We start from the raw sequence: 25,459 nt of genomic DNA, 5'->3' as shown, positions 1-25,459 counted from the left end.
TCCCTGATGGGGACCCTCTCCCTCTGGCTGGTGTGGGGTTAAGGGAGCTGACGTTGCTCCATTGTGTGCTAATAATATATGGAAACTCAGATCATTTTGGCTGGGGTGCAAAGTGGAGCTTTTCCAAGAATCCGCTCCAGGGGCCCTCAAGTATGAACTCTTGGAGAACAAACTGGATAACAAAGGCCAGATTGTGATCTCTTTTCCTCCAGGAAAACCCTGGACTAGCCCATTGCTTTTTGAGCACTTAAGAAAATGCAGATTATCCAGTGAGCAGCAAGTGCCCCAGCTGTAGCATTGCCTTTCCCATTAACAAAACATTGGGTCTGAGGTCAGTAGAACTGAACCTTTCTTTCTTGTGAAAACACCCCCCAAAACCAGGGATAATTTGTGATTTAATGTTCCCTTTGTCCCAGTTCTCCCACAGTACATGTGATGAGCACAGCCAACTGCACAGGTTGTCTCTGTGTTTCAGTTTGGTAGAAAGACAGTTTTTAACCAAGTGGAAACTTTTGTCTCCAAAGCAGCGCATTCTTCACCTCTTCCCTGTCTAAAGAACACGAGGAGGGAAAAAACGACACTTCTGGACAAAAAAGGAAGAAAATACCCTGGCATTTAGCAATGTTTGCTGAAAATGATGGGGGTGTTCATTGTGCCAAACCCCAAATATTTTGAACTTTTACAGAAACTTGAAAACACTTCTGAAAACAGCTGAAAAGTCTCCCCAAAAAGAAGTTGGTTGTTTGTTGCCTTTTTTTTGTTTGGGGTTGTGCACACTGGATGTTTTCACCTTTCAAATATCTGTGACATTATCATTTGTCCCCCAAACCCAGCTCATGGTAGAATTTAAGGAGAAAAATCCTCAAGGGGAAAGCACAGGTCTGGGTGTTGTTCAGGGTGGTGCTTTGGTGCAGTGACTCATCTGCTCACAGTGGTTTGGGGTATTTTTGTTGCAGAAGGAAACTCAATGAATAAACGCCCTGTGGAAATGGGAATCTGAGATATTTTGTAATCATTCCAGAGTCATAATATTACCTTAAAGTTCATGAGATTTCAGACTAGGAATAAACAACTTCTGCTTTTTTCGCTTATTGATCTTTGGTAAGAGTCAGAATCTTATTTCATCTTCTTGGTGGGGATAATTGTAGGGATTACAAAAGTATGGATTAACAGGAGTAAAAAGTTGAGAATCAGTAGTAGTAAAGTAATAATAGGAGAGTAGGTGGTAATAACAGGGAGGAGAAGAACTGAAATGAGTGAAGTATTTGGCAGAAATCTCTGAGATGATGCTTCAGCAGAGCTGCTGCTTCTCACCCGCGTGTCAGAGCTGTGTCTCACCTTGAGCACAGAAAAGTCAATGGTGGTGTTGCTCTGGCTGCTCCTGCCTTAGCCAAGCCCTGGCCCCACATCTGAGAGTCCTTGTGAAGAACAGAAGTTTTATTTTGCTCTGTGTTCTGAGGCTTCACAGGCTATGGAGGAGTGAGCAGCAGATCTCTGCTGGGACAAGATCAATATCTCCTCCCTTGACTTTGCTGTAGCTCATTAACATCAAATGTCTTTTCCAAGGGGTGCTTTTTTGTCTATTTTCCACAAGGGCTTAATTGCCATTTTCCTGATGTCTGTGGCTTGTACTTAGCACAGCTGCTTTTGTGTCAGAACATTGGACACAAATATGTTGTTTATCAGGGAAGTGCACGTCCCAAATTTTCTCTCAAAGGTGAGAATTCATGGAAATCAGGAGTGCAGCTTTTCTGATCCCCTCTCCCCCATCATCCATCAGGTGCTGCTTGGGTGATTCCAGGTTTAGTAATTGAGATGTCAGATTCCCCGACACCTTTGGGCTGAAAGGATGATGGTGTGGAAGCAGTGACCTCAGCTGCCATCTGCCTGGGCCTAATGAAAATATACTGTGGGAATTGAGGCAGCAGCTTGTCTTCATCACCTGCTCGAGGCGGGCAGACGTCAGGACTTGCTGTGCCAGCTTCCTTTGCCACCTCTCAGCTCCTGGCCAGCCCTGCAGGCAGCTTCCCACCTGCTCCCCAGGCTCTCTCTGGCCAGCAAAATATCTGCTTTCTTCCCTCTTTCCTTTGTTTTTTAACCTTTCATTTTTTCAGTCCAATGCTCAAAACTCAAGAAAACCAGGATCCTCATGGTGTTCTTTTGAACCAGTGGAGCAAGCACACAGATGTGTGCCCAGCCCTGATGTCCAGGGGTGTGGGAGCACAGGCTGCTCCTGTTTCAGCAGCAGAGCCATCCCTGTGCCCAGCAGTCTGGGTTGTGTGTCATTGTGCCACCCCTGTGACCTGGGACATCACTGACCTGGGTCAGAATGATACAGGACACACTCAGTCCTTCCTTGGTGAGCACTTGGCCAGCTGGTCACCTGGACTAAGAGGAAAGAACAAGAATTGAACAGTACTGAGGATAGTTCAGTTCCATTTCTCCTGAAGTCCTAAAACCTTACAAAAAATGGATTCAGGTGCTCGGATGAATACACAGTTACATCAAATATACAAAACCTGGGAAGATGCCTCCTGTGACACCTCTCAGGGGACCAGGGACCTCTCTTGTGTCTGTGGTGACCTCACAACAGCATTGGACCCATTAAAGTATTTGGTGCTGATTTATATTTTCTAAATGCTGTTCCCTGGGGACAGTTCATCTGTGAGCACCATTTCATCTGAACAGGAAGGTGAGATAGAGGACACTAAAGAAGGGAATGGAGCATTTTATTACCCACACACAACTTATAGAATACTGAGTGTAGCCTTGCATGGCGTGCTCTGAGTGCTGTGGTCATCCATCATGGATAAACAGGCTCCCCACAATTAACAGTTTGTCACTGTCTATCTTCAGCTCCACCTGAGCATTACCTCTGTAGTAACCAGAACTCAATCTCACTACCAGCATGGTTGACCTACTTGGAGATCAGGAGGAATCTTAAGTCCTGGCCTTGTTTAGGTTTGTTCATATTTAGGAAGTTTGGATGTTATTGTAAAGTAGTGCAACAAGAGCATTGTCCTGCATGTTAGAAACTTCTTTGAGTTGAGAGTACACTGGGTTCTACCCTAAGGTCTCCAGGCAAACTTCTTCCCTACCTGAAGCTCAGCAGATACTGCCATGGTCCAGATACTTGGGAGAGTGTGCTGTGCTGTGGGGCTTGGGAGCAACCTTTCCTTCTTTGAGAGATGCTGGATCATTGTTACTCCTTTAAGAACTCCCACTTTGGTGGAAGCACCACATCTGAATGCTCCTTGAACCAGGATATATTCATGGGCACTTAAAAAAATTTTTTCTGCTTCCCTGAGAAGAGACTACTGAGTGAAGCTCGCTGGAAGAAAATCTCCTCTTGAATCAAAGACCAACCTCAGAAGGACAAGAAAGACCTGGCCTGGCCTGACTGTCTTGGGCCTTCATTTAAGGTCACTCATTTCAGGAGACCTTGGAAGTGACACAGACACAGATAAGTGGTTGCCAACTCACAGGTTCACAGAGATAAGGACCAGGCCCATGGGCTGATGAACCTCATGGAGAATGACCAAGACCTGAGTCCTGAGTGTTGGGCAGACTCCCAGAACGTCCCCAGAACCCAAAACACCTCAGAGGTTCTGGGCCAAGCACCTGCTGTTCAGCTGCATCACAAAACACCTCCCGCAGCCAATCCCTGAGGATGGTGCAGGGAACATTGGATCTCTGGCCAGGTTTGAGGACTGTGCATTTAGGTAACTTGCATGAATATCTGAACTACTGATTACTCAGCCAACACAAAGCCAGTTCCCAATCCCCCATGGCTGCTGGTAATCCATGACCATGTGGGAGATGGGGATGGGCTCTGCCAGGCTGCTGGCACCCCTGGCTCTGGCAGGCAAACACTCTTCTGTGGTATCATTGTGGGAAAGGCAGCACACCTGCTTATACTGTGGATGTACAGAATTAGGGGAGAAATCTGATTATCCTAATTACTCAGAAATGCTAAATATGTGCAGAATACCGTTTGGCTAATTAGCCTTGGAGATTGCTGCCTGTTCAGCAGGGAGCAGAGCGGGTGCTGGGAGAAGTGTGATGGGAGTTCACAGGCGGTTTTGTGCCCTTTGCTGTCTAAGCATGTGGAGAAAAGTGAGCTTGGATGCTTGGAGATGTGACTGCCAACCTTAAAACAACTTAAAAAGCTGGGAAAGTGCATTTTTTTTTTCAGATGTCTGACACTTTTTAGAATTGTGGGTCTCCAAGTTTCCTGTCTCATTATTTTGAGCAGAGACATCCAGGGGAAGGATGAATTTGCCTTACTGCAAACAGCTGGTGAGAGCCCCCACACAGCACCTTCTCAGAGGGTTCTAGTCCTTGTCCTGCCTTGTGCTGAGCCAGGCACAGCCTCAAATGCTCCTGAAGCCTGAGGAGACCACAGTGTAGTTGGTTCTCTGAATGGTGCTGCTTTGTTTGCATTTAATAGGCTCATCTGCACCACTGAGGGGGTCTTGTGGCCCCAAATCTGGCCTGAGGGGGTTTTGTAGCCCCAAATCTGGCCTGCTTTTCCCAGAGGCACAGAGCAAGTCAGGCAGATGCCAAGCATGGAGGGTGGTTCATGCTCAGGTCCCAAGTATTAATCCCCACATATCCAGATCCAGAGAGCCACGCTGGCTCCTCCAGCTGCGTGCTGGACACAGATCCACCAAGGAAGCCCTGAGGCTGTTTGGGAGGGCTGCAGGGAGGCTGGGACGGGTGATGTGCACAGCTTGGTGTGTCCTACAGCCAGCACAGCTCTGCCATCAGCCAGGGCCAAACCCAGATCTTCTGGGTGTAATCACTGCCCAGAATTCACATCCATCCATCTCTCCTTGTAGCTGTGCTTCCCCATGTCTTTAAATAACCCAGCCTGGCTTTTACTCCTGACCTAGCAGAAATGAATCTCCACCTCAAGCTTTTCTAGAAAGGTTCCCCCTTCTGCTCCTGCAAGCTTGGGGTCATTCCTGTGGTCAGTCCAACACAGAATTATCTGGGCACTTCTCTGGGAGAAGCTGCAAAACATTTGGGCCTCCAGGGCTGCCACAGAGACAGCTTAAAGCTGAATTGTGTGACAGTGAGAAAGAATAGATAGGGTGATAGAAGAACTCTGCCATGGCTCCAGACAATAAAGACTGTGTGTCCCTTGTGATGAATAATGGCTCTTTGTTCTATTCCTTAGATGACAGGGCTGTTAGAACTCTCCCAGTGCTAAATATATGGGTGTGCAATAAAGGCTCTGCAATCCATGAACTGGGACTGAATGGACACTTGAGTGAATCATTTCGAGTACGATGAATTTCTGGAGCAGCTCACAGTGACAGGAGGTGGCAGGGCAGTGTCCTGTAGGATGCTTTCCTTGCATAAGATGAAGCCCAGGTTTCATGGCTGCCAGCTTTTTTTCCTCATGAAGCCTTCCTGGGCTATGGAAAGTTCCTCACTCCCAGTTTTGGCCACTGATCTCTAAACAAAGGGCATTTCAGATGGAGCTCCAGGGTTTGGTGCTGAGATACTGTCCAGATTTTCTATCAGAAATCCCAGAATCCCAATCCTGGCACACTCAGTGGGGATGCTGAAGCAGGAAACCCCAGGTTGAGCGACAGGCCAGGGCTGAGAGCTCATCAGAACCCATCAGAAATTGGGTTCTGCTACAAGGAGGAGGAAAATGCTTCATCTTCCTGCTGGAGGAAGAGGCAATGCACAGGTGGTGTTGTCACTGTCTGGAGTCACGTCTGAGTCCTGCCAGATTAAACCTCCCTGAAATTACTTAATGTAGCAGCAAGGATTTGAATTTCCATAATGGGGATTAGCACTTTTCTATTTTAGCTAATCCTTGCAGTCAGACCCACAAGCAAGAAGATCAGAGGACTTGGGGGAGAAAAAATGACCAGGAAGTTTGGAGTAGGAGCAAACCAGGGATGCCGTTGTTCCAGGGATGAGGAATCATCTCACACCTCCAAGCAGAGCTGTGGATGAAGCTTTGGTGTCACAAACTAATAGAGGACAAGTCTTTGTCCCTTTCCATGGCTGAAGGAGACACAGGAGTCTGTGGGGGCCCCATGGGTGAGCTGCTGGTTGGGACTCAGCCCCCTCAGGGTCACCAAACTCTTGCCCTGTGGAGACACGATCACAAAGATTTGCTGCAAGTGAACTTTGTTCTCCAGAGCTGCCAGAGTGGCATCTATTGACCAGCCTCTGTTTCCAAAAGGAGGGGAAAGTGGAGAAAGAGAAGGAAAAGAGAAATTCAGCTTTGCTGTTGAATAAATCATGAGCCATTGAGGAGCTGTGAGTCTGCGGCAGGGGAGGGGCAGGGGCAGCACAGAAATAAGGGGACAAAAATGTCATGCGAAAAATGAAGCACAGGAGGGGCCTGGCCATTGTGTGGCACTCCTGGAAACTTGGAGAGTTGGTTGGTGGGAGGCCAAAAGATGTGTACAATGAAAGAGAGACACTCGAGTGGACTGAAAGTGCAAACAAATTGGGTAGCACAACAGAGGAGATAAATTATGCTCATGAAATAAACAATGGCTGAGTGACACTGGATAAACAGTTACATATAATAACACCACTGTTTGTCCCAACCACCCTAATTGGGAGGCTGGGCAGCATCTGATGAAAACTCTGCGTTGCACATTTTCCCCTTCTAATGAGGAAAATTTTCCCTCCCCCCTGAAGCCTCCTCCCCCCAGTCCCATTTAGCAGCAAACTGAAAGGCCTGGTTTCATTCCACTTTCCCACAGCAAACTCATCCTGGCAGGAACTGCATTAAGGAGGACAAGTAGAAAATGATAATAAATTGAGGACTTGCTCTTATTTCACCTTGTGACAAATCTATCCAGTGGGTGACTCAGGGAGGGTGATAAGAGCATGGACTGGGCTGCAGCTTTCCTTTTGGTGCTTGGTCATGTGGAAAATAACCCTATTCTAGCCCTCACTCAAAAGGGCTTTCCTTTAAAAATAATGCTTTTTAAAAGGCACTGAATCCCTATTTACCCTGTTGGAGAGCCAGCAGCTCCCTCCATCAAAGTGAACGTCACGGCTCTCATTTCATCATCCACTGGGCTGAGGGGAAAAACAAAGGGCATGCAGCACCAGGAGTGAGGTGGTCAATGCTGTCAGTGCCAGTGGGAGATTTGGTAAACCTTAGTGGGTTTTCAGCATGATTCTGTACTGCTGGTAAATCTCTGATGAGGATCTTTGGTTTTGCTGAGCTCCTCTCAAGTCTAGCAGAAACACAGCGGTGCAGGGGACAGTGGGCTTGAGAAAACCACATTGGCTTCCCCCACAGCCACTCTCACGCTGTGAATCCCAGAAAATCCACCCTGGAGCCCTGATTCCCAGAACTCAGACATGTTTTGCAGCAGAGCTGTGCCCTCATCCTCCCATGACTGCCCAGAGCAGATTGCAGTTCCCAAACTGCTCCATCATCCGTGAAAGAGAGAGGCACATCTTCAGCCTCAAATCGTGCCTAAACTTTTTGCCAGCTCCTTCTTTAGGTATTTAGTTGATTAATGTGTTTGAGCACTTTGTGTGTCTCTGTTTTCTTGCTTTTATTAGAGGAAAACAGAGCTGGGGTTCTGCTGTGCACCTGCACTGCTCATGGGGAGGTGCAGCTGAGGAGGAAGCCCAGGAGGTGCCCAGCCTTCCTCACCTCTGAGGGACCACTCTGAGGGTGCTGGTGACAGCTCAGAACTCATCTTTGATCACATAAAATTGGCTCTGCCTCCTGAAATGGCTGGAAAACTGGAATATCCCTAGATGGCATGCCTTGAAGGAGGCAAGGAAAGCCAGGGTTTTTACCTGTAATTGCGAAGGTAACAAATCAATTGCTTAAGTAGGACTGATTTTCTTCCAGAGAAGCAATCAGATGATGAGAATCAATAGTGATTGATTCATTTTCTATCCACTTCTTAGAGGGAAGTTCTTTGTGGGGATTGTGGTTATTGGAAAATTCCTGCAATACCCCGAAAGCCTCTGACAGTCCCTGTTTTGAACAAAATCATTGTTTTCCTGTTTGTTCCAATTTAAAACTCTTCCTGTCAGAAGCATTTTACTGGAACCAGAAGCTGAAATGCTAAATGTTTTTCTTGTCCAAAATACTATTTTCTTCCCAGTTCTTTTTTTATTTCATGCTCTGATGACAGGCCTGGAAATTTGCTGGTACATTCATTAGGGGAGAGTTGGTCAGTATTTCTTCACTGATATCTATTTTTCAGTTGAAAAAATGTCTACATGCTTTTTCAACTATAATTTTTCATTTTCTCATTTTTCTTAACTGATATAAACACATTTTTGTGTTTTGGTTGTTTTTTTTTTTTTTTTTTGGGCAAAGCACAAACATCAGTGTTACTGGTGATGATTAAAACCCAGCTGTCACAGTATGGGTCACTTTATATGATGATAGTGTGGATGAAATGCAAACAAACCACTTGGCCTGTTTACAGCCCAACTCCTAAAATACCTCCAGCTTCTCATCTGGGGGATGCAGGCTTGGGAACAGGGGGAGTTCACCTCTCTGTGCTGAGAATGTGACAGTGAAGGGAAAGGTGAGGGCTTAGGATTGGTACTACTGTCATTATGGGAAGTTCCCAAGCCATCTGTTTTTGCCACCACAGGCAGGTAGGTGTCCAAAAAACCACAGTGGCAGTGAAGATGCTTTTAATGCTGAGGCAGAATTATTGGTGTGGAATGTTACAGAACCTTTTTGCAAGTCTCCAGCAATCCTCTGTGTAAAACGAGGTTATTATTCCTAATTTCACTGCATAGATGGGAAGACAGAGAGTCCCCAGCTGTGCTGGAGGGCTTTGGTGGAAGGAGCAGGAGCTGCTGCCCATGGCATTACAGGGGGCAAAAAGCATCAGGAGCTGCTGGTAGGTGGAAAGGGAAAGCTGCAAAATAATGGGAATTGCATCCCTTTGGCTTCATGTTGTCTCTTCCTAACACCCCAAATTGACAGCTAGGTGCTAAGAGCACTTCTCTGTGTCATGGTGAGGTGAGAAAGCCTTGCTCTATGAAGAAAGGCTCCATTTGTACAGTAATTGCCATGGAAGTCTCTGGGTGACTGTGCTGTGTCCCCTCCTGCTCCAGGCTGATTAGGATGAGCTTTCCTTCAAGGAGCAGAGCTGCAGCAAGCCGGTGGCAGATCCCAATTTCCTAGATTATTAATAATAACAATATCATTTTCTCTCTCTCCCCTATTTCTCACCCACCCTGCGCTCCCCTTTTAATGAATTCTCCTCTCTTGCTGTAGACTCTGCAGTGACACCAGCCTGATTTGTAATGTAAATAGGCAGCCCAGTGTAAAGGCGACCTGCGAGAGCACCGCAGGGCTCTAATTATAATTTTCATTAAATTCCTTCTGTTTACGAATATCCAAGCAATCTGGTATTGCAGCAGAAGCAAGAGGAAATTAAAGCAAAGCTACCACTTAGCTCCAGTGTCAGGGAGCAGGGCCCAGCTGTCGAGCAGAAGCTGAAGCAAGGCTCCTCCAGAGAAAGTTTTGAAGAGTTATTTCAGCTTTGGCATCTTTCCTCTCCCCAGCTTTTAGCCCGGTTGCAGGGTTTGCGTGTTTTTCCTCCAGAAGATCTGGCTGGTGCAAGTGTTCTACACGTGATCCATTTGTGACCTAATTAAGGGGATCAGCTGCTGGAGCTCCCAGTGCCATGTGCAGGAAGGAGCTGGGGGTGCAGGGAGGGGACAGAGCAGGGACCTGGGGCTCACCAGGGTTCCTACAAAAGTGATCCTTTGTTCCTACAAAGGTCCAGCAGCGCAGGAACCATTTTCCCCATGTGCTGGGAGCATCCTGAGGGCTGCTATAACACAGACCTGTGCAGAGAGTGGGGCTTTGCTGGCTGTGCTCCACGGCCACCAAAAAACTCTCACCCTCATCTTCTGCTGGATGAGAAAAGAGGGCTTCAGGTGGCTTTCTGCAGGTGTTTTGCTTTCTGCAGGTGTTTTACCTTTTTGTCACTCAGGTCACAGCTGACCCTCCCTGAAGAAGAGGTGCCAGCCATGAATTAGGCTGGCCAGTGAATATTTCTGTTCATAAAGCCAAAAGCAGGTGGTGGTCTCAGTGTCACTTGGTCACAGTGAGTCTTTAGGCTGTGTGTGGACAGGACAGAGGGAAAACTGAGCGTGGCTTTTTGAGCCTGAAGCAAGAGTTACTGCTCCCCTGGGGAAGCTGCCAGTGGTGTATTTACAGCCCCAATTCTGCTTTGGGGTAAACAGCAGTGAAATAAAATTGCAGTTTGCAGTAAGTGCCTATAAAACAGCAAAGAGAGACAGAATATTTTTCTAGACTGGGTGAGTCCAGCTGGTGTCTCATGGGCTTTATACACACTGAGAGTTTTGGTCAGACCCCTGAATAATTGAAAGTCTTTCTAGGACACTTGAGAGTTCATGGGATCTCTGAGCTCTTTGCACTCTGCTGCTCCCACACCCAGGAGGCTCCAGAGGCTGCATCAGGAGAAGACAGGGCTGGGCAGTGCTGGTCCAAGCACTGCTTCAGGGCAGCCTTGTGCCTCCTGTGCCAGCCCTGTCGATGGTTTCCCACCTCTGTTAGCTAAGGAGGTGATGCCTAGGATAGCAGGTCAAAAGGATATAAGTTATATTCCCTAAACACAACAAGCCCTTGGCTAATTTTCAAGTATTTTCACTTTTTTCCCTGCATCCCTTTCGTGGGAACAAGCCCAAACTTCAGATAGCCTTCGTGGCTGAGCAGAAGCAGGGATCACACAATATAAAGCCCTGCTGGTAGGAAATAAATCTCTCTATTAGAAAATTAAATTCCTGCTGATCTCCAACACTGCTCTGCCTCACAGCCTTTGGAGTGTTTAGATGGGTTCATAACTGCTAGCAGATCTCCAGAGGGAAATGGCTGCTGAGTTAATGGCACACATTTAATATATATTATTTCATGCAACAGGGAAATTTGTGCTCCTGGTGGGAGAGGTTTCCCCCAGAGCTGAAGCTGTCAGCCACACTCAGGATGCTGTTCAGGAGAGTAGCTGGGATGTTTGCCCAGGATCAGCAGCATGAGGTGGGATAAGATAGCTCAGAAAGTTTTCAACAGGTGAGGGGAAGCCAGGAGTGTGGAGCCTGAGCTTCTGGGTGATGAAAATGTCAGGGACTTGAAGAAACTCCCTGGGTTTATGTCAGTTGCAAATGCAGTCACATCCCTCCAGCCCAGTGCCTCCTCTCTCTGTCCCAAAGCTGGAGACTCCAAGCTGAGCCATGAAACTGAGGGAGGAGAACACTGGAGAGGCTTAGGGGAGAACATTGTGAGCACAGCAGATTAATTTAATCATGTTTGGGCAACTTAGGTTGGAGTGTTGATGTGGGTTGCAAATAAAACAAGTTTGTCATTCCTGTCAGAGTGCTTTTCTGCCTGGATCACAAAGGCACCTGGTTATGAATTGAGCCTGATTGCTGCTCTCAGCAATCAGCAATCACAGCAGAGCTGAGGTGCCCCAGGAGACACAGGCAGGAGCACAGGGAGCAGCAGCTCCCATACCCAGTGCTGCCTGCACCTCTGGGATCCATAAACCAGACAGGCCAGAGGCTGTGAGGGGTACAGAGCACAGGCCTCATCAGACTGACCCTGATTTGGGAGAAGTTCAGGCAATCCAGAGCAATAATTTTCCTGAAACATTCCTCCTAGGAAGCAGGAGGAAGCATTTCCTGAATTTTCCTGAAGCATTCCTCCTAGGAAGCATTCCTCCTGCTTTTTCCCAGGAGTTGGATTCTGAGCACCATTCAGAACCTCAGCTAATTCACTGTCTTGCTGACTACCCTGCTGAGAAGGTTGGGGATCAGGAGAGAGCACCTGTGGATGTGCCATGGGCTGTGCTCCCTTGCTACAAAAAGTACTGCCAGCTCCTGATGCTTTGCCAGTTCCGTGGCACAATCCAGCACTTGGAGTAAAAAGGCTTAAGAGGTTTGCTTGGATGTGTGCCTCAGATTGTTCCAGGGAAGGCTTAGAGTGGAAATGAGGAACAATTTCTTCACCAAGAGGGTTGTCAAGCATTGGAACAGGCTGCTCAGAGCAGTGTTGAGTCACTGTTCATGGGGGGATTTAAAAGACGTTCAAATGTGGCACTTGGGGACGTGGGTTTGTGGTGGGCTTGGCAGTGCTGAGGGAACAGTTGGACTCAGTGATCTCAGAGGGCTTTTCCAGCCTAAAGGACCCCATCTGTGAATTGCTGTGCCTGGCCTGTATCTTCAGCTGAGAGAGCTGGTGGTTCTGAGATGCACTCAGGAAACCTCAGCTCCAGACACAACCAGCCTTCTGCACTGCTCAGTGCCAGTCTCATCCCTTCTGTTCAGCAGGACTGTGCCTTCCCTGGAATGCTAAGCAGCATTTGGGCATGTGGGACTGAGCAGTGGCATATCTTTGCAGTTCAGATGTTTCTGTGAGGCTTTGGCAGCACAAAGCCCAGGGCTCAAGGTCACAGCAGTGGCACTGCTGAGAGTGGCGCTGCTCACACACACAATGATGCTGGGAGGGGAGAGCTCAGAGGTGCCAGGCCAGGAGGAGTGAGCAGGTGAGGGCTCAGCACTGGCATGGTTAACAGCAGCATGCTCCAGGCTTCAGCAGAGAAATTGTGATGAGCACAGGGAGGGTTTTACACCTGCCCAGGCTCTGCACAGGATGGTTCTGGGCTGGGAGAAGCCCTGATTCCTTGGATGTAGCACAAGGCAGCCTAAAAATTGTGTTTGCTGGAGAGTAGAGCTGCAGGGAGTGATCTGGTGTGGGACCATGATGGGGACTGCCCCTGCTGCCCTGTGGGGCCCTTTGGCAGGGCCAGCACAGTGACCAGTTTTCCTTTAAAATAAAAATAAATATACATATACATATACATATACATATACATATACATATACATATACATATACATATACATATACATATACATATACATATACATATATGTCATTATAGGACATGAAAGAGCACAAGCACACACCACTGTCCTCAAGGTGAAGGAAAAAAGGGAAGTTTATTTTCTGACTTCGACATTTATAGTTTTCCAAAAGTGACAGCGGATTGGAGGGTGACAGTGCCACCTCTCCAATGACACTGGTCAAACTGACAGTCTATCAAATCTCTCTTCTTCTATAAAGGAATGCAAAACAATGAGTTATTTACAGAAAGTGTGTGAGAAAGTTCACTACAAGAATGTCAACATCAGAAAGCTTAGAAAATCTTAAAAAACAGGGTGACAAATATAACCATAACTATAAATATAGTATATAAATATAAATATAAATATAAATATAAATATAAATATAAATATAAATATAAATATAAATATAAATATAAATATAAATATAAATATAAATATAAATATAAATATAAATATGAGTATAAATGACTTCAAGGTATCAGCCCTGCTGTTGGAGGCCTCTCTGATGTCCATGTGAACAGAAGAGGTTTCAGCAGCTTCTGGGGAGAAAGCAGAGCAGAGGAGCAGAGAATGGGGCACATTGTACACCGTGGCCAAAGTGACCAAGGCTGCCTGAGAGACCAAGTGACAAACAGAGACCTCCTGTGCAATTAGTCTCTTGACCTCTGTGGTGGGGAGAGGGATGCTGGGAAAGGAGCTGTGGATCACAAGGCCCCAAGGAAGGTTTCCTTGACAACACTTACTGAAGAAAAATGAGATTTCATGAATGCAGCGGGTGTGGGCACGTGAGAGGCTGACTTTGGGAGAGACAAGGACGTGGCACCTCACAGAACCAGCCCCTCCATTTGGGGATGGGAAATAATGGCTCACTGAGCTGCTTTTCCAGATAAACTTAATTGAACAGCTATTGCAACCATTCGTATTTATTTAGAAGTGCAGCCACTGTGGTAAAAGCAGACATTGTTTAATTGTTTTTCTACTCACAGAATCTTCTCTACCTTGAATAAGCACTGGCACAGAAGGGATTTTTTTTTTTGCTCACTTCTGATAGTTTCAGCACACAACAGCTTGGGTTTAGGATTCTTTAGTTCTAGCATTGTCCCAGCATTTACAAAGTCAAAGGAATTATACAGAAAGCTGTGTAGAATTAAACATTATATCATAATAATACCAATATGTTAACAATGATAAACTGCAGACAGGTCTTTAGTAGTGCCAAACTTAAGAACCAAAAAAAAAAAGATCTTTGTGTTCAAAACCTAAATAGATATATTTTCCAAATTATACAATCTGAGACTTTTTAATTTCTTCCTGCTGTTTCAGGTAGCAGGGTGTAAATTTCCATCACTGGGGTCATAGCACTGAGACTTTGCCCTGAGCTCAAGCCATCACATCCCATGGCCAAAACACCTCAGGAAACCAGTTCAGGTTTTTCCTGAAGAAAAAGCCTTTTCCAGTGAAAGCTGTGATGGTGTTTGCACAGCAGACAAAGAAAGAGCATCTTAAAAAGTGAAGCCACTTGGCAGGAAATCAAACCCTGGATCAGGGCGTTGGGATCAGCCAGGAGCCAGAGCAGCATCCCAGCAGGGCAGGGGGACCCAGGGCTGCAGCTGAGGCTCTGCTGGGCTCAGGCTGAGAGAAAGGACACACAGGGGGTTAAGTGGAAATTTAGTCCCAGCTGAAGCTGGAGGAGGAGCAAGAGCTGGAGCTGCTGTGTCCTCACAGCACTGAGAAGCAAGGAGTAGCAAAGGAGTTTTCAGGTTGCTTTCTTATAGGTCAAGTGGAAAATTGCCTGGGTTTTTGGGTAAAACTTTTTTTTTTTTTTTTATTTGGGTTTTTTTTGGTTTTTTCTTTTATTCAGCAGTAAGATCAGCCTTTCCTATTTGTTCCCTTTATTCCCCACTTGGATATTTATTTCTAACATTTCAAAGCTTAACTTGGGAAGGTTAAAAGCAGGTTTGCTTACAGAAACAGATACAAATGGATGTGTGACTGTACCTGTTGTGGGGTTTTCTGAGCACATTTCCTGTGTCTGTATGAGTCACATCAACGTGTCTTGAGACTGATATTTTTCCTTTTGTGTCCCAATTGATTTCAGAAATGCAGTGGAAGACACAGATACAAACCAAATAAGATTAAAGGCTTTAAAAGCTTAATAAATTAAGAAGAGCAAATCTAGCTGATAACATGGCTTTGATAGCAGGCTATAAAGGACAGGGAGTTAAGGAATTACAGGTGCCTGAGTGTTCAGCAGCCTCCCTTCCTCCTCAGCACTATGGGGCACAGGGGAGCAGGTTGGACTCTCCAGCTTATCAGCAGGGGAGGAGCAACAGAAGACAAAGTTGAGGGGATAGAAAAGATTTGAGGGGCTGGAATTCAAACAAGCACCCCCAGGCCATGCTGAACCAGCTCTGAGTGTCCTGCTGGCAGTGCCACCTGCCAGTGCCACCGTCCTGCCAGAGCCATTGGAAAGGTTTGAACCCCTAAAAAGAAACTGTCCCATGTTTTGTGGTGTTTTCTAGGACTTTTTTTCCTATTTTGCTGTGAGCACCCTTCCATCTCAGCTTCCCTCTCAGGAGAAGTTTTATGTTGTGATGGCCCTGAGCACATCCAGAGCTCTCTGTGCTCCCTGTGTGTGGGCTGTGGGATGGGCTCCATGAGCTGCAGAACATCCCTGTGCCTTTCAGCTCTTCCCCAGCTGTATAAATGAATGATGGCCCAAGAGAGAGCTTTGGCTTGTGTCGTTTGCCTGGCTAACAATTGCTTCACGTGGTTATTTGCTACTCCAGTTTCACTCAGATCAGCAGAAACGGGGTTTATTTCAGGAGAGAAAATTCTGCCACAACTCTTCTGATTTTAGTGCTGCAATAAATCATTTAATTTAAAGGATGAAAGGTAAAAGTATACTATGGGTTAGAGAAGCAAAAGGAGCAGAAGGAATCCTGGTTTTAATAAGAACAGTCATAAAGAAGAAAAATTTGTCCTCCCTGATGGAAAGGTCCTGTCAGCTTTGAGTGGGTTGAAACCTGTGCCACAATCTGTGACATTTCTCTTTACAACCAGTATCTCTGGAATATAATAGGCTTTCTCAATAGGACCCTGTGAATCATTGTAGGAGCACCACAGCGAGGATATTGCTGTGCACAGACCTGGCAGCACAAGAGAAGGATGGCAATTCCCTGCTCAGCAAGAGGCACCCAGAGAGGCTCAGCATAGATAGATCAGGGCAAACCCTGACCCTGCCATCTCTGAGCAGGGCTGGAGGGACCAGGGCTGAAGGACACTGTGACATTCTTCACATGCCAGCCCCAAAGCAAGGCCAGCACAGCCCCAGCATCAGCCCTGTTTGCCTGCAAATCTCAGCAGTACTTTGGGGGTAAACTGTGCACACAGGCCTGCAGAGTAATGAGTGAAATGGCTGTTTATCAGTTTGTTTCCAGCAAATATTTCCTTCAGTATGCTAAGTTCCTGAGGGAGCAGGGGTAGGCCCAGGATAACTTCAGGCTGCATTTCCAATGGCTGGATTGCAGCACACTCACTCCCTGCCTGTCACTAACACAGTGTTGGAGTTTCATCAGTAGCATTTGCTTGTCACCAACGTGTTTTACAGAAAATCAGAATTAATTTTTTTATAGATGAGGAAACAGCTTGTGTGAGCTCGCACATCCCACATCCCTTCTCCTTCCCTGAGCCAGCAGATGGGCACAGCCCATCTCTGGAGCAGCTGAGTCTTGCCTGCAGCTCCCAGGTACACAAAACCAGTTCAATAATGCTGGGAAGGTGGCACAAGAAAGGAAATGAGGATGAAAAGAACCTGGAGATAAGGAAGGTGAGGGAGAAGGAAGCATGGTGTGAAGATAATTTTCAGGGTTATGGGGAAAAGTCCAGTGACTTCTCAAGGGGCTGTGCCCAAATCTGAAGCTGAGTAGATTGACAGGTCCATCTCCAGGGTGGTCATTTATCTGTCACTTCACAGCCCAATTACTTCCTGGTGCAAACAAACCAGGAAACATCACCAGGCTGTGGCAGGATAAACTTTTATACAGCCCTAATGACAAATACTTGTGGAGTAGAATGGAGAAGAAACACTCCTGCAGATATGGCTTGCCCTGATTCTGGAATGGGGAGCTCATGGCAGAGGCTGGGCAGGAGGATCTGTGCTCATCCTGGTTTTCAGAGCCTGCAGCAGGAGGGGAGGCTGGGCAGGGCAGGTTCAGTGAGCACCCTTTGTGTCCCTGGCTGGGTGAGGCTCTCCCACTCCTCCTGCAGCACACAAAGCCAATTAAATGCCTGATTGGATGAAGCAGGCACAGTCGAGGGGCCCATTGCCAGCCAGTCAGGATCCCAAATGTCCCGGTGTCGTTGAGGTATGTGTGTTAATCCCTCCTGAAGGATTAAGTGTTTAACCTGTGGCTGGTGTGGCAAACCTGCTGTGCTGGGGGGGCAGCACTCACCCCACAGCATCTCCAGGTGCTGCAGAGGGATCAGAGGGTGCTGCTTCTAAAGGAAGATTATTTGGCAGAAGAGAGAGATTTGGTGGCTGCCTCCATTCTTTCCCCACCCTCTGTCCTTCTTTATTTGGGAATAAGATGCCATAGAGGGAAAGCTGCCTATCCCCTCCCTGACTGATTGCCCTTAACCACAGATTCCTTTGAAATACAGATTTTTATTGAACTTTCAAAGTACTGTTGGGAATTGCAATACCTTCCTAGCCCAAGAGAGGTGTGAAGGCAATTTCCCAACTGAGCCAGGAAGAAGGAGGAATAATGGCCATTTAATAGATGTGGCTTCTCTCATCCTGGGGCTTGAGAGGAACCTGCAGCCACTGACATCCTTAAATGCTTTAAGCCATCACAGAAGCACTGCTGCTTAGATCCCAGCCAGGAAAAGGTGTCACAGAGCTGATTACACACAGCAGACCAGGATTACTCATGGTTAATGCCTGATTAGGAGTTAAATGAATATTGACTGTCGATAGTAAATTGTAATTATTTATTTAGCCAAAAATAAATATGAAATGTCATAATGCAATCCCAGTGGCCTACTGTGATAATTAAACATATTTTCAAATCTTGTACTGACAGGGAAGACACAGGTCCATGGAGGTGCTTGCACTGTGTTAATAAACACAAAAAAAAGAGAAGATCTCTCCATGCAAGGCTGGGCACAGCAGAAAAACCTGCATTAGCAGTTTTCCCCCCACACTCACTATATTTCTCCAGTAGAAATATCATTTAAGGGCTGTGGGCATGCAAAGGCCAGCAAACAATTGCATTGTTCTCTTTCAGCTGCACAGGGGCTCAGGGCCAGGGTACCAGATGTTGTCTGATACACAGATGATGGCTGCAGGTAAAAAACACATCTTTATGCAGATATGGTTTGAAAATTAGCCCCAGCATTCCAACAGTGATTGAGTTTTATGTCTAGAACACAGTACTAGCCTTGAACCATGTTATTGGTGCTGGAGAGGAGCACAGCCTGTCCTGCAAAACTGATGTGCTGGCAGAATTTCCTTACTGGTGGCAGCATTTTCTGAGGGGCGAAGGTGGAGGAGAGAGTTTCCTCCTCTCCCTCACTTTGATGGATGTGTGCTGGAGAGCAGAGACACCAGAGGTGTCAGGAATGATGGAGTGATGCTGAAGGCTCTGACAAATGAGCTCTAGAAAGTTACACTGACATCTTTGTGGACGTATTTCACGTCCAGGATTTAAGATGTCACCATCCCTCTGCTCCCCTCTGTCCTCTGCCCGAGCCCCACAGTGCACACCACAGAAGAATGCCACAGCACTGTGGGATTTTTGGGCTCACGAGGGTGAAGGAGGAATTGAAAATCTGACTTCATGTTCTTAGAAGGCTAATACAATAATAAATTATATTATTTTATTATATATAACTATATATTATATATAATTCTGTCTTATATATAATTATGTATATTATATTATATTATATTATATGCTATACTAAAACTATACTAAAGAATACTGTAAAATACTAAATACTATAACTATACTAATATATACTATAAAATACTAAAACTATACTAAAGAATAGAGAAAGGATACAGACAGAAGGTTACAAAGAATGATAATGAAAACTCGTGACTGACTCCTGAGTCTGACACAGCTGATGGTGATTGATCATTAAGTAAAAACAATTCACTTGAAACCAATCAAACATTCACCTGTTGGATAAACAATCTCCAGACCACATTCCAAAGCAGCCAAACACAGGAGAAGCAATCAGATAGTTATTGTTTTCATTTTTCTTTGTGGCTTCTCAGCTTCCCAGGAGAAGAAATCGTGGCAAAGGGGTTTTTCAGAAAATATGACAGTGACACCACACAACACTGGAGCTCAGCCATCAGAGGAGCTGGGATGGGAGCAGAGGGGAAGGGGGATGTGTGAACAAGCCTTGTGTGCTACTGACCTGGTTCAGATTGCTTTGGGAACCGAGTCCCACCTTCAGCTGCTGCGGGACTTTGCTCAAGGAGTGTGTGAAAACCTTGGGCACAAACAGTGTGGGTACACAACTCTGACTCTCCTTGTCCTTCTCCCTCCCAGCTGGCTGCTCTGGAGAGGCAAGTGTTCGACTTCCTGGGCTACCAGTGGGCTCCAATCCTCGCCAACTTCCTGCACATCATCATCGTCATCCTGGGGCTCTTCGGCACCATCCAGTACCGGCCGCGCTACATCGTGGTGGTGAGTGAGGGACACCCACAGCCTGTGCCCTAGGGGTGTGCCACGAGATGGGGACAGGGCAGAGCCCCTGGGGGATCAAGCCCTGTGTGCTGTTCTAGCAGGAGGGCCTGGCTGTGCTCAGCAATCTGTTTGTGCCAAATGGAGAGGTTTCACATCATTCTCTCTGTGCCCAAACGCTGCCCAGCAGAGAGGGAGGGTGAGGGGCTGGACAAATGCAGCACAGAAACTGGAAAGCCCTCCAGACTCCTATGTGGCTTATCAAGCAAGAGAGCATCTGAATATGGAACACAGAGAGAGAGAAAAAGGATTTCAGTGCTGACTCAGGGCATTCCACTGCCCGCAGCTAGAGCACACGTACATCAATATAAATATAAATACATATATACACACACTAATTCCAGTGACTTCCTAATGTTTATTGCTTCTCTCTCCCCCTCCCTATTCCTTCCCAGTATGCCATCTGGACTGCAGTCTGGGTCACCTGGAACATCTTCATCATCTGCTTCTACTTAGAAGTGGGAGGGCTCTCAAAGGTGAGTGCCAGGCTGTGCAGCTGAGTGGGGAGGGCAGGGCTGGGAGCAGATCCTGCCTGTGGAGGGGCTGCTTTATCAGGGATGGGCAGTACTGCTGCTTGCATGGGAAACTGAGGAGCCACTGCTGATTCCTGGAGCTCCTGGTTGGTTGGTGCAGGTGGTGGCTGGAACAAACCCTGCCCTCACAGCAGGTGCAGTGCATTTGCTTTCCAGAGGTGAGAGCAGGACTGGCAGCAGAGCCATAAGTGATATAATACATGGACAGAGCCATCCTGAGGGGAGAGGGGGTTTGAGGGCCAGTTCCCAGCAGTGATGCTGAGGAGGATGAGGAAGGCTGGGAGATCACCAAATTGCAGCTGATCCTCTTGGGATCTGAGCCCACCTTGGCAGGAAGGTGTGTGATGTGTGCACTGTGTGTCCCAAGGAAGGGCTGCAGCCGGGGCTGGCTGGGTTGAGCTGCCCCAAGGACTTTGCTGGAACTCTACACCTGACCCTCTCTTGATGTTTCTGTGCCTCCCAGTCCTGCTGAAGCCTTGCTGCATTTCAGCAGCAGGGATAAACACCTGGTTGTTGCCACAGCAGGCAAGATGTTTCCTGTCGTACCTTTGGGGAGAGGCTCCTCTGTCTGCTGAAGAGAGAACATCCCTCCCCAGAGGGATCTGCCTCATCTCCTTGGGATGCCTTCCCTGCCTCATTTCTTCCTTTTTAAGTACAGTGGTAGTTACCCATGGCTGCTGGCCAGGCTGTTGTGAGTTAATATGCAAAGCTCTTTGAAGAGTAGATTAGCTAAATATTGCTGTCTGCCTAATGAGGAGTGAGTCAGAAAAAATAAAAATGGGAGGCAGGCCCTAAATTAAGGCTGGGCTGTAAGCTATGAATTATGAGTGTTGCTGGAGCACAGCAGGCTCAGACTGTGGGATGCAGGTTCATTCCAGAGCACTCCACATCTGGCCTGAATTCCAGGTCATGCATTGGGGTTGCACTCATAATTGGAATGGCCCTGTGGTTTTATCAGGCCGAAATCCTTTGCAGATAAGAAAATGTGACTTCCTAATGTCTCAATTCATCTTTATTCACCCTCTCAATTAGCTCCATAAACTTTGAGGGAGTTCTTGCCCAAAACAGTGATTATTCATAGTCTGAAATCTCAGCCTGAGATGATCTCGATGTTGGCTGTGACCAACTGAAAAAAAAAAATAGAATTTTATGTAACTGTTTATATGCTCCCTTCTGCAGAGAAAATGTTGGCTTGATAAACTGCTCTGGGAGCTTCTCAGAGCCAGTGTTTGTTTCCAGCCAGCTGGATCCTCATGTTTGCTAATCCCAACCTGCACTGCAACACGTCAGGTTGCTGTTCTGCAGTTCAAACAGCACCACAAACTCCTTTTTTTGTGCCACAGAGGAGCTTCCCCTGGTAACCTTGCTCTATGCTGGGGCTCATTTTAGCCAAGCCAGCACACAGAGAGGTTTTATTTAGCCTACAGGGTGACACTTGTGACTGAGGACATTTTTTATAGAGTTGGGCTGCAGTGTAAGTTGTTACTGACTGGGTGGACTTCCCTCTCAGGCTGCAATGAGAAATTAGTTCATTTAATGACAACCAGCAAAACCAAGAGAGAATTTGTGCTTGTTTGGCTGTAAAGCAGTTGACAGCCTTGCCTCTGTTCTTAATGAGTTATTTTCACTTTAAAAAGCTGTTTTGTAAGGAAAACTAATGATGCTGCTTTCTATCCTCCTCCACTCTCACTGAAGTAATTTGGGTCTTTGTAGTGGCAAAACAAATCTTTGCTTCCACAAGAGACCAAAAGATCCACCTGGAGCAGGAGCTGGGGTTTCTCTAGGACACTTCAGGACACTTTCTGTAGGACACTTCACAGGCTGCATCTCTGGAAAGCTGATCCAAAGGCAGCAGGTGTTTTATTGATGTCAGTCATGGGATCAGACCCCAGAAGGACACCTGGGCTTGGCTGTACAGGGCAGTGCCAGCTGGGAGTGGATGGCAGCAGGGCTGCAGGTACCTCTGTGTGCTCCCAGGGGAGAGGGCTGCCCTCCAGTCCTGACCAGGAGTCAAAGTCAAAGCTCATCATGAGCCTGGCAGCAGGCAGGGAAACTGCAAATATTGGTAGAACAGCTTTGGTGGAGGGAGGCTGATGGGGCTGGTCTGATAAACACAAACTCATTCTAATCATGAGCACACTGGAGTGCTTGGACAGGCTTGTGTGAGTCCCTTAAGGTGCTGAGAGCTCTGGAGGTGTTCAGGGTGCTGTTCCTGTGTGATTGCTGGGGGAATGGGGGAGTGGCAGTGCTGCCAGCCCTGCACTGACCCTGCTGGGCTCTGACAAGGGCAGCCTGCCAGGGCAGGCTCTGTCAGCAGCTTATTGACAGTGGGAGAATGGAGGAAGGGCAGGGAACTCCAGAGAATGGAGTTTGATAACTTGGTGCCTGGTAATGACAGCCCAGTGCAGCTGGGACAGGGGATAACTCAGGTGGGGTGAGACAGGACAGAAAGGATTCAAGTGTTTCTGATTTAACAGATTTAGGAAAAACCCAGGGAATTGAAAAGATGATGAAGCAGGTATGTGCACTCATTGCAAGCAATTCTTTGTGCTCTGCTGCCTAGGTGTGATTTCACAGTGGTGAGGGGATACAGGATGGGAGCAGGGAAGTGCTGTTCACAAAAATGGGATGTTGTTGTTGTGCCCCCCTTGCTTTGGGTGCCTGGCTAATCTGATGAACAGAAACCAGGGACCCCACAGTCCCATGTCAGCCCATGGGTGATTTGGCAAAGGGGTTGGGACAATCTCAGTTATAAATTCCAGGTGATCAGTAGAACAAGGGCTGGTGGGTGCAGTTTGGCTGTTGGCTTTCCCTTACCAAGGAGCTGCTCTCTGCTGCATCTTTCCTCCACTTCTCACCCTTTCTTTCCTCCTGTCTTTCACATTTCTTGAAGTGCTCCTTTGTCCTCCAGGTTATTCCAGCATGTCCCTTCCATGTCCCCTGGCCATGGAATTGCTGAAGATGCTGTTCTGGTCAGCCCTGCTCAGGGAGTTGTAACTAATTACTAACCAGCTACCAGTCACTAGTTATGCTGAATTTTTGTTGGAAAGGAAAATTCTACTGATCACTGAATCTATTCCCTACTTCTTGGAAGAGCTAAACTGATATGATTTCTGTCTTTCTATCCTGCCAGGGTTTTTTATCTTGGAATCTTCTCTTAGCAGGAGTAAGAGTGTGAAATATGGCCCAGCAGAACTTCCTTGGCTGGCCAGGCTCAGGTGGATCAGCACAAATGTCTGAGGAAGCGCTTCCCCTGCTGCTGGAAGGGCCTCCCCAGGCACTCAGCCCGTGCCAGCTTTGCTGGAAGTGCTCTGCCAGTGGGTGCTGGAGCAGGCTGGGTTTGCAGGGCTGCTGCTCAGCACTGGCAGGAGGTGGTGATGTGCTCTGAGCAGCTCCTGGCAGCCTTGCCTTGCTGGCAGGCTCTGCCCACACTCCTGAGCACACTTGCAGCTCCAAGTGCTGTGCCACTGCTCTGTGGTGGGGCTCACAGCCCAATTTCCAGCAATTTCTAGGTTGCTCATCCTGCCCCATCTCCTTCTTTTCCCATGTCCATTTGGGTAGGTGAATTGCTGGGAGCTGGCTCTGCAGTTTCCAGGCTGGGTTTGCAATAATATGTAAAGCTTCTCCCTGTCTACTCGAGCGTGAAACACATCCCTCCTGCAACCCCTCAGTCTGAGTTAATTATTAAAATCCTGCTGTTAAGACATATGAGCATATGTCTGTCCAGCTGCCATGCTGACTGACTCTTCATCATGTGCTTGAGAAATATTCAAATTGGTTTTAGGAACTGGTGTCCTGTATTTCAATGTATTCCTTTGTCTTTTCCCTCTGGAATTATTCTTCTTGAATGGTGATTTATAATTTTTTTTTTTTTATCATTCCTTTATATTCTCTCTTGTCTGTGCACTGCTTTGATCTGAATCCAGAGTCGTGGTGGTCTAAATCTCCTGTCGAAATGGAAGCAGCCCTTGTGAGTCAAACAGGGGTTATTTGTATTTCAGAGAATCTGGGTGGCATCTTGGGATGGCTTTGTACCTGGTCAAAACACCAGGAGGATGGATAAATTCATGTGTATGTAAAACTGTCCCTCAGCTCCTTCTAAATGTAGAACTTGGAAGTTTGGGATTTGGCTTTAAAAGCTGTGGCATTGTCAACAAGCCCACTGAGAGACACTGGGAGTGTTTCTCTGTGTCTCAAGGTGATGCAGGACTGAAAGATGAACATGATATTTCCTGTTTTAATAAGAAATATTTCCATCTAAAGAGATTCAAAATGATTCTGCTGTCAAGCTCTGGTGGCTCCCAAACGAAGTTCAGTTTATTCAATGCTGTCCTAGTGTGGTTTTGCCTGATAATTAAGGAAATTTGGGGGAGGCAGTTCAGAAGGCTGTTAAGAGCAAGAAATAAAACCATCTCTGGTAGTGTCCCTTAGCAAATAATTTCAGAGCAGCTTTCAGGGAGCTATTTTAGCACAGGAGCACAGCTGGCTCCGTGGGTGTGGGAGGTAGGTGTGAGTTTCCCGTGGGCAGGCTCTGGGAAATGGGGGTGCTGCAGTTTCAGAGCTCCTGTCTCCCTCTCGCCCTGGTGGCAAACGGGTGGCACCCAGGTGCTGCAGCAGTTCAGAGTGGGATGTGAGTTTTTACCTGGCCTTTAAGGTGCTTGGGTCGCTCCTGGTTTGTGTTTCCCCCCAGGCTGGAGGTTAAGGAGTGTGAAAAACGCCAATCACTTGTTTTTAAAATTTTAAAAGTTTAATAGTAATAAAATGGTTATAAAAATAGTAATACAATTAGAGTAATAATAATTTGGACAATTTGAATTAGGACAATATGAGACAATAGAGACAAAGAGTTACAGACAGTCCAGGTACCTTTTTATGGGCAGCACGAGCCTGAAAAAGGACACAGTTAACAAAGGATTAACCCTTAAAAGCAATAGCTTGTTGCATATTCATACACCTCATACATGATGCATAAATTCCATTCAAATACAGGATTCTGTCTGGTCATCGTCAACTTCTTCCTCCAATCCTAACAGTGCCTTCGAGGTGGGAAGAAGTTCATTTCTTCTGATAAGAGGGCAATAAATTCTTTTTCCCTGAAAGATTCAGGTGTCCTGTGGCTGCTATTTCACTGCAAGTCCTTTCTTTAAAAAAGCATAGCATCCTACATAGCATCGTTTCTATTTTAACAATTTTTATAACCTAAAACTATATTTAACACAGTACTTAAGAGAATTAATACAGCATTACTTTCTAACACAGCACA

The 25,459-nt window shown here is 46.7% G+C and overlaps 1 protein-coding gene across 9 annotated transcripts in view; it reads left to right on the top strand.

Annotated features, from left to right (window-relative positions):
• The window catches only part of NKAIN4 (sodium/potassium transporting ATPase interacting 4), a 51,196-nt gene that overhangs the window by 5,791 nt on the left and 19,946 nt on the right, over positions 1 to 25,459 (top strand). For all 9 annotated transcript variants that reach the window (XR_010442462.1, XR_010442463.1, XM_064729741.1 and 6 more), the window contains exons 2-3: positions 19,469 to 19,606; positions 20,059 to 20,139. Coding sequence is in view for 7 of the 9 variants with exons in the window: in XM_064729741.1 (XP_064585811.1) it covers positions 19,469 to 19,606; positions 20,059 to 20,139 (219 nt within the window). In the remaining 2 variants the exon portion in view is untranslated. The remainder of the gene's footprint in view (positions 1 to 19,468; positions 19,607 to 20,058; positions 20,140 to 25,459) is intronic.

Source organism: Zonotrichia leucophrys, chromosome 20 (genome assembly GCF_028769735.1).
Source record: "Zonotrichia leucophrys gambelii isolate GWCS_2022_RI chromosome 20, RI_Zleu_2.0, whole genome shotgun sequence".
In the NCBI taxonomy this organism is placed as follows: Eukaryota; Metazoa; Chordata; class Aves; order Passeriformes; family Passerellidae; genus Zonotrichia; species Zonotrichia leucophrys.
Note: the sequence above shows the minus strand (reverse complement) of the source record. Positions and strands in the feature narration are given on the sequence as shown.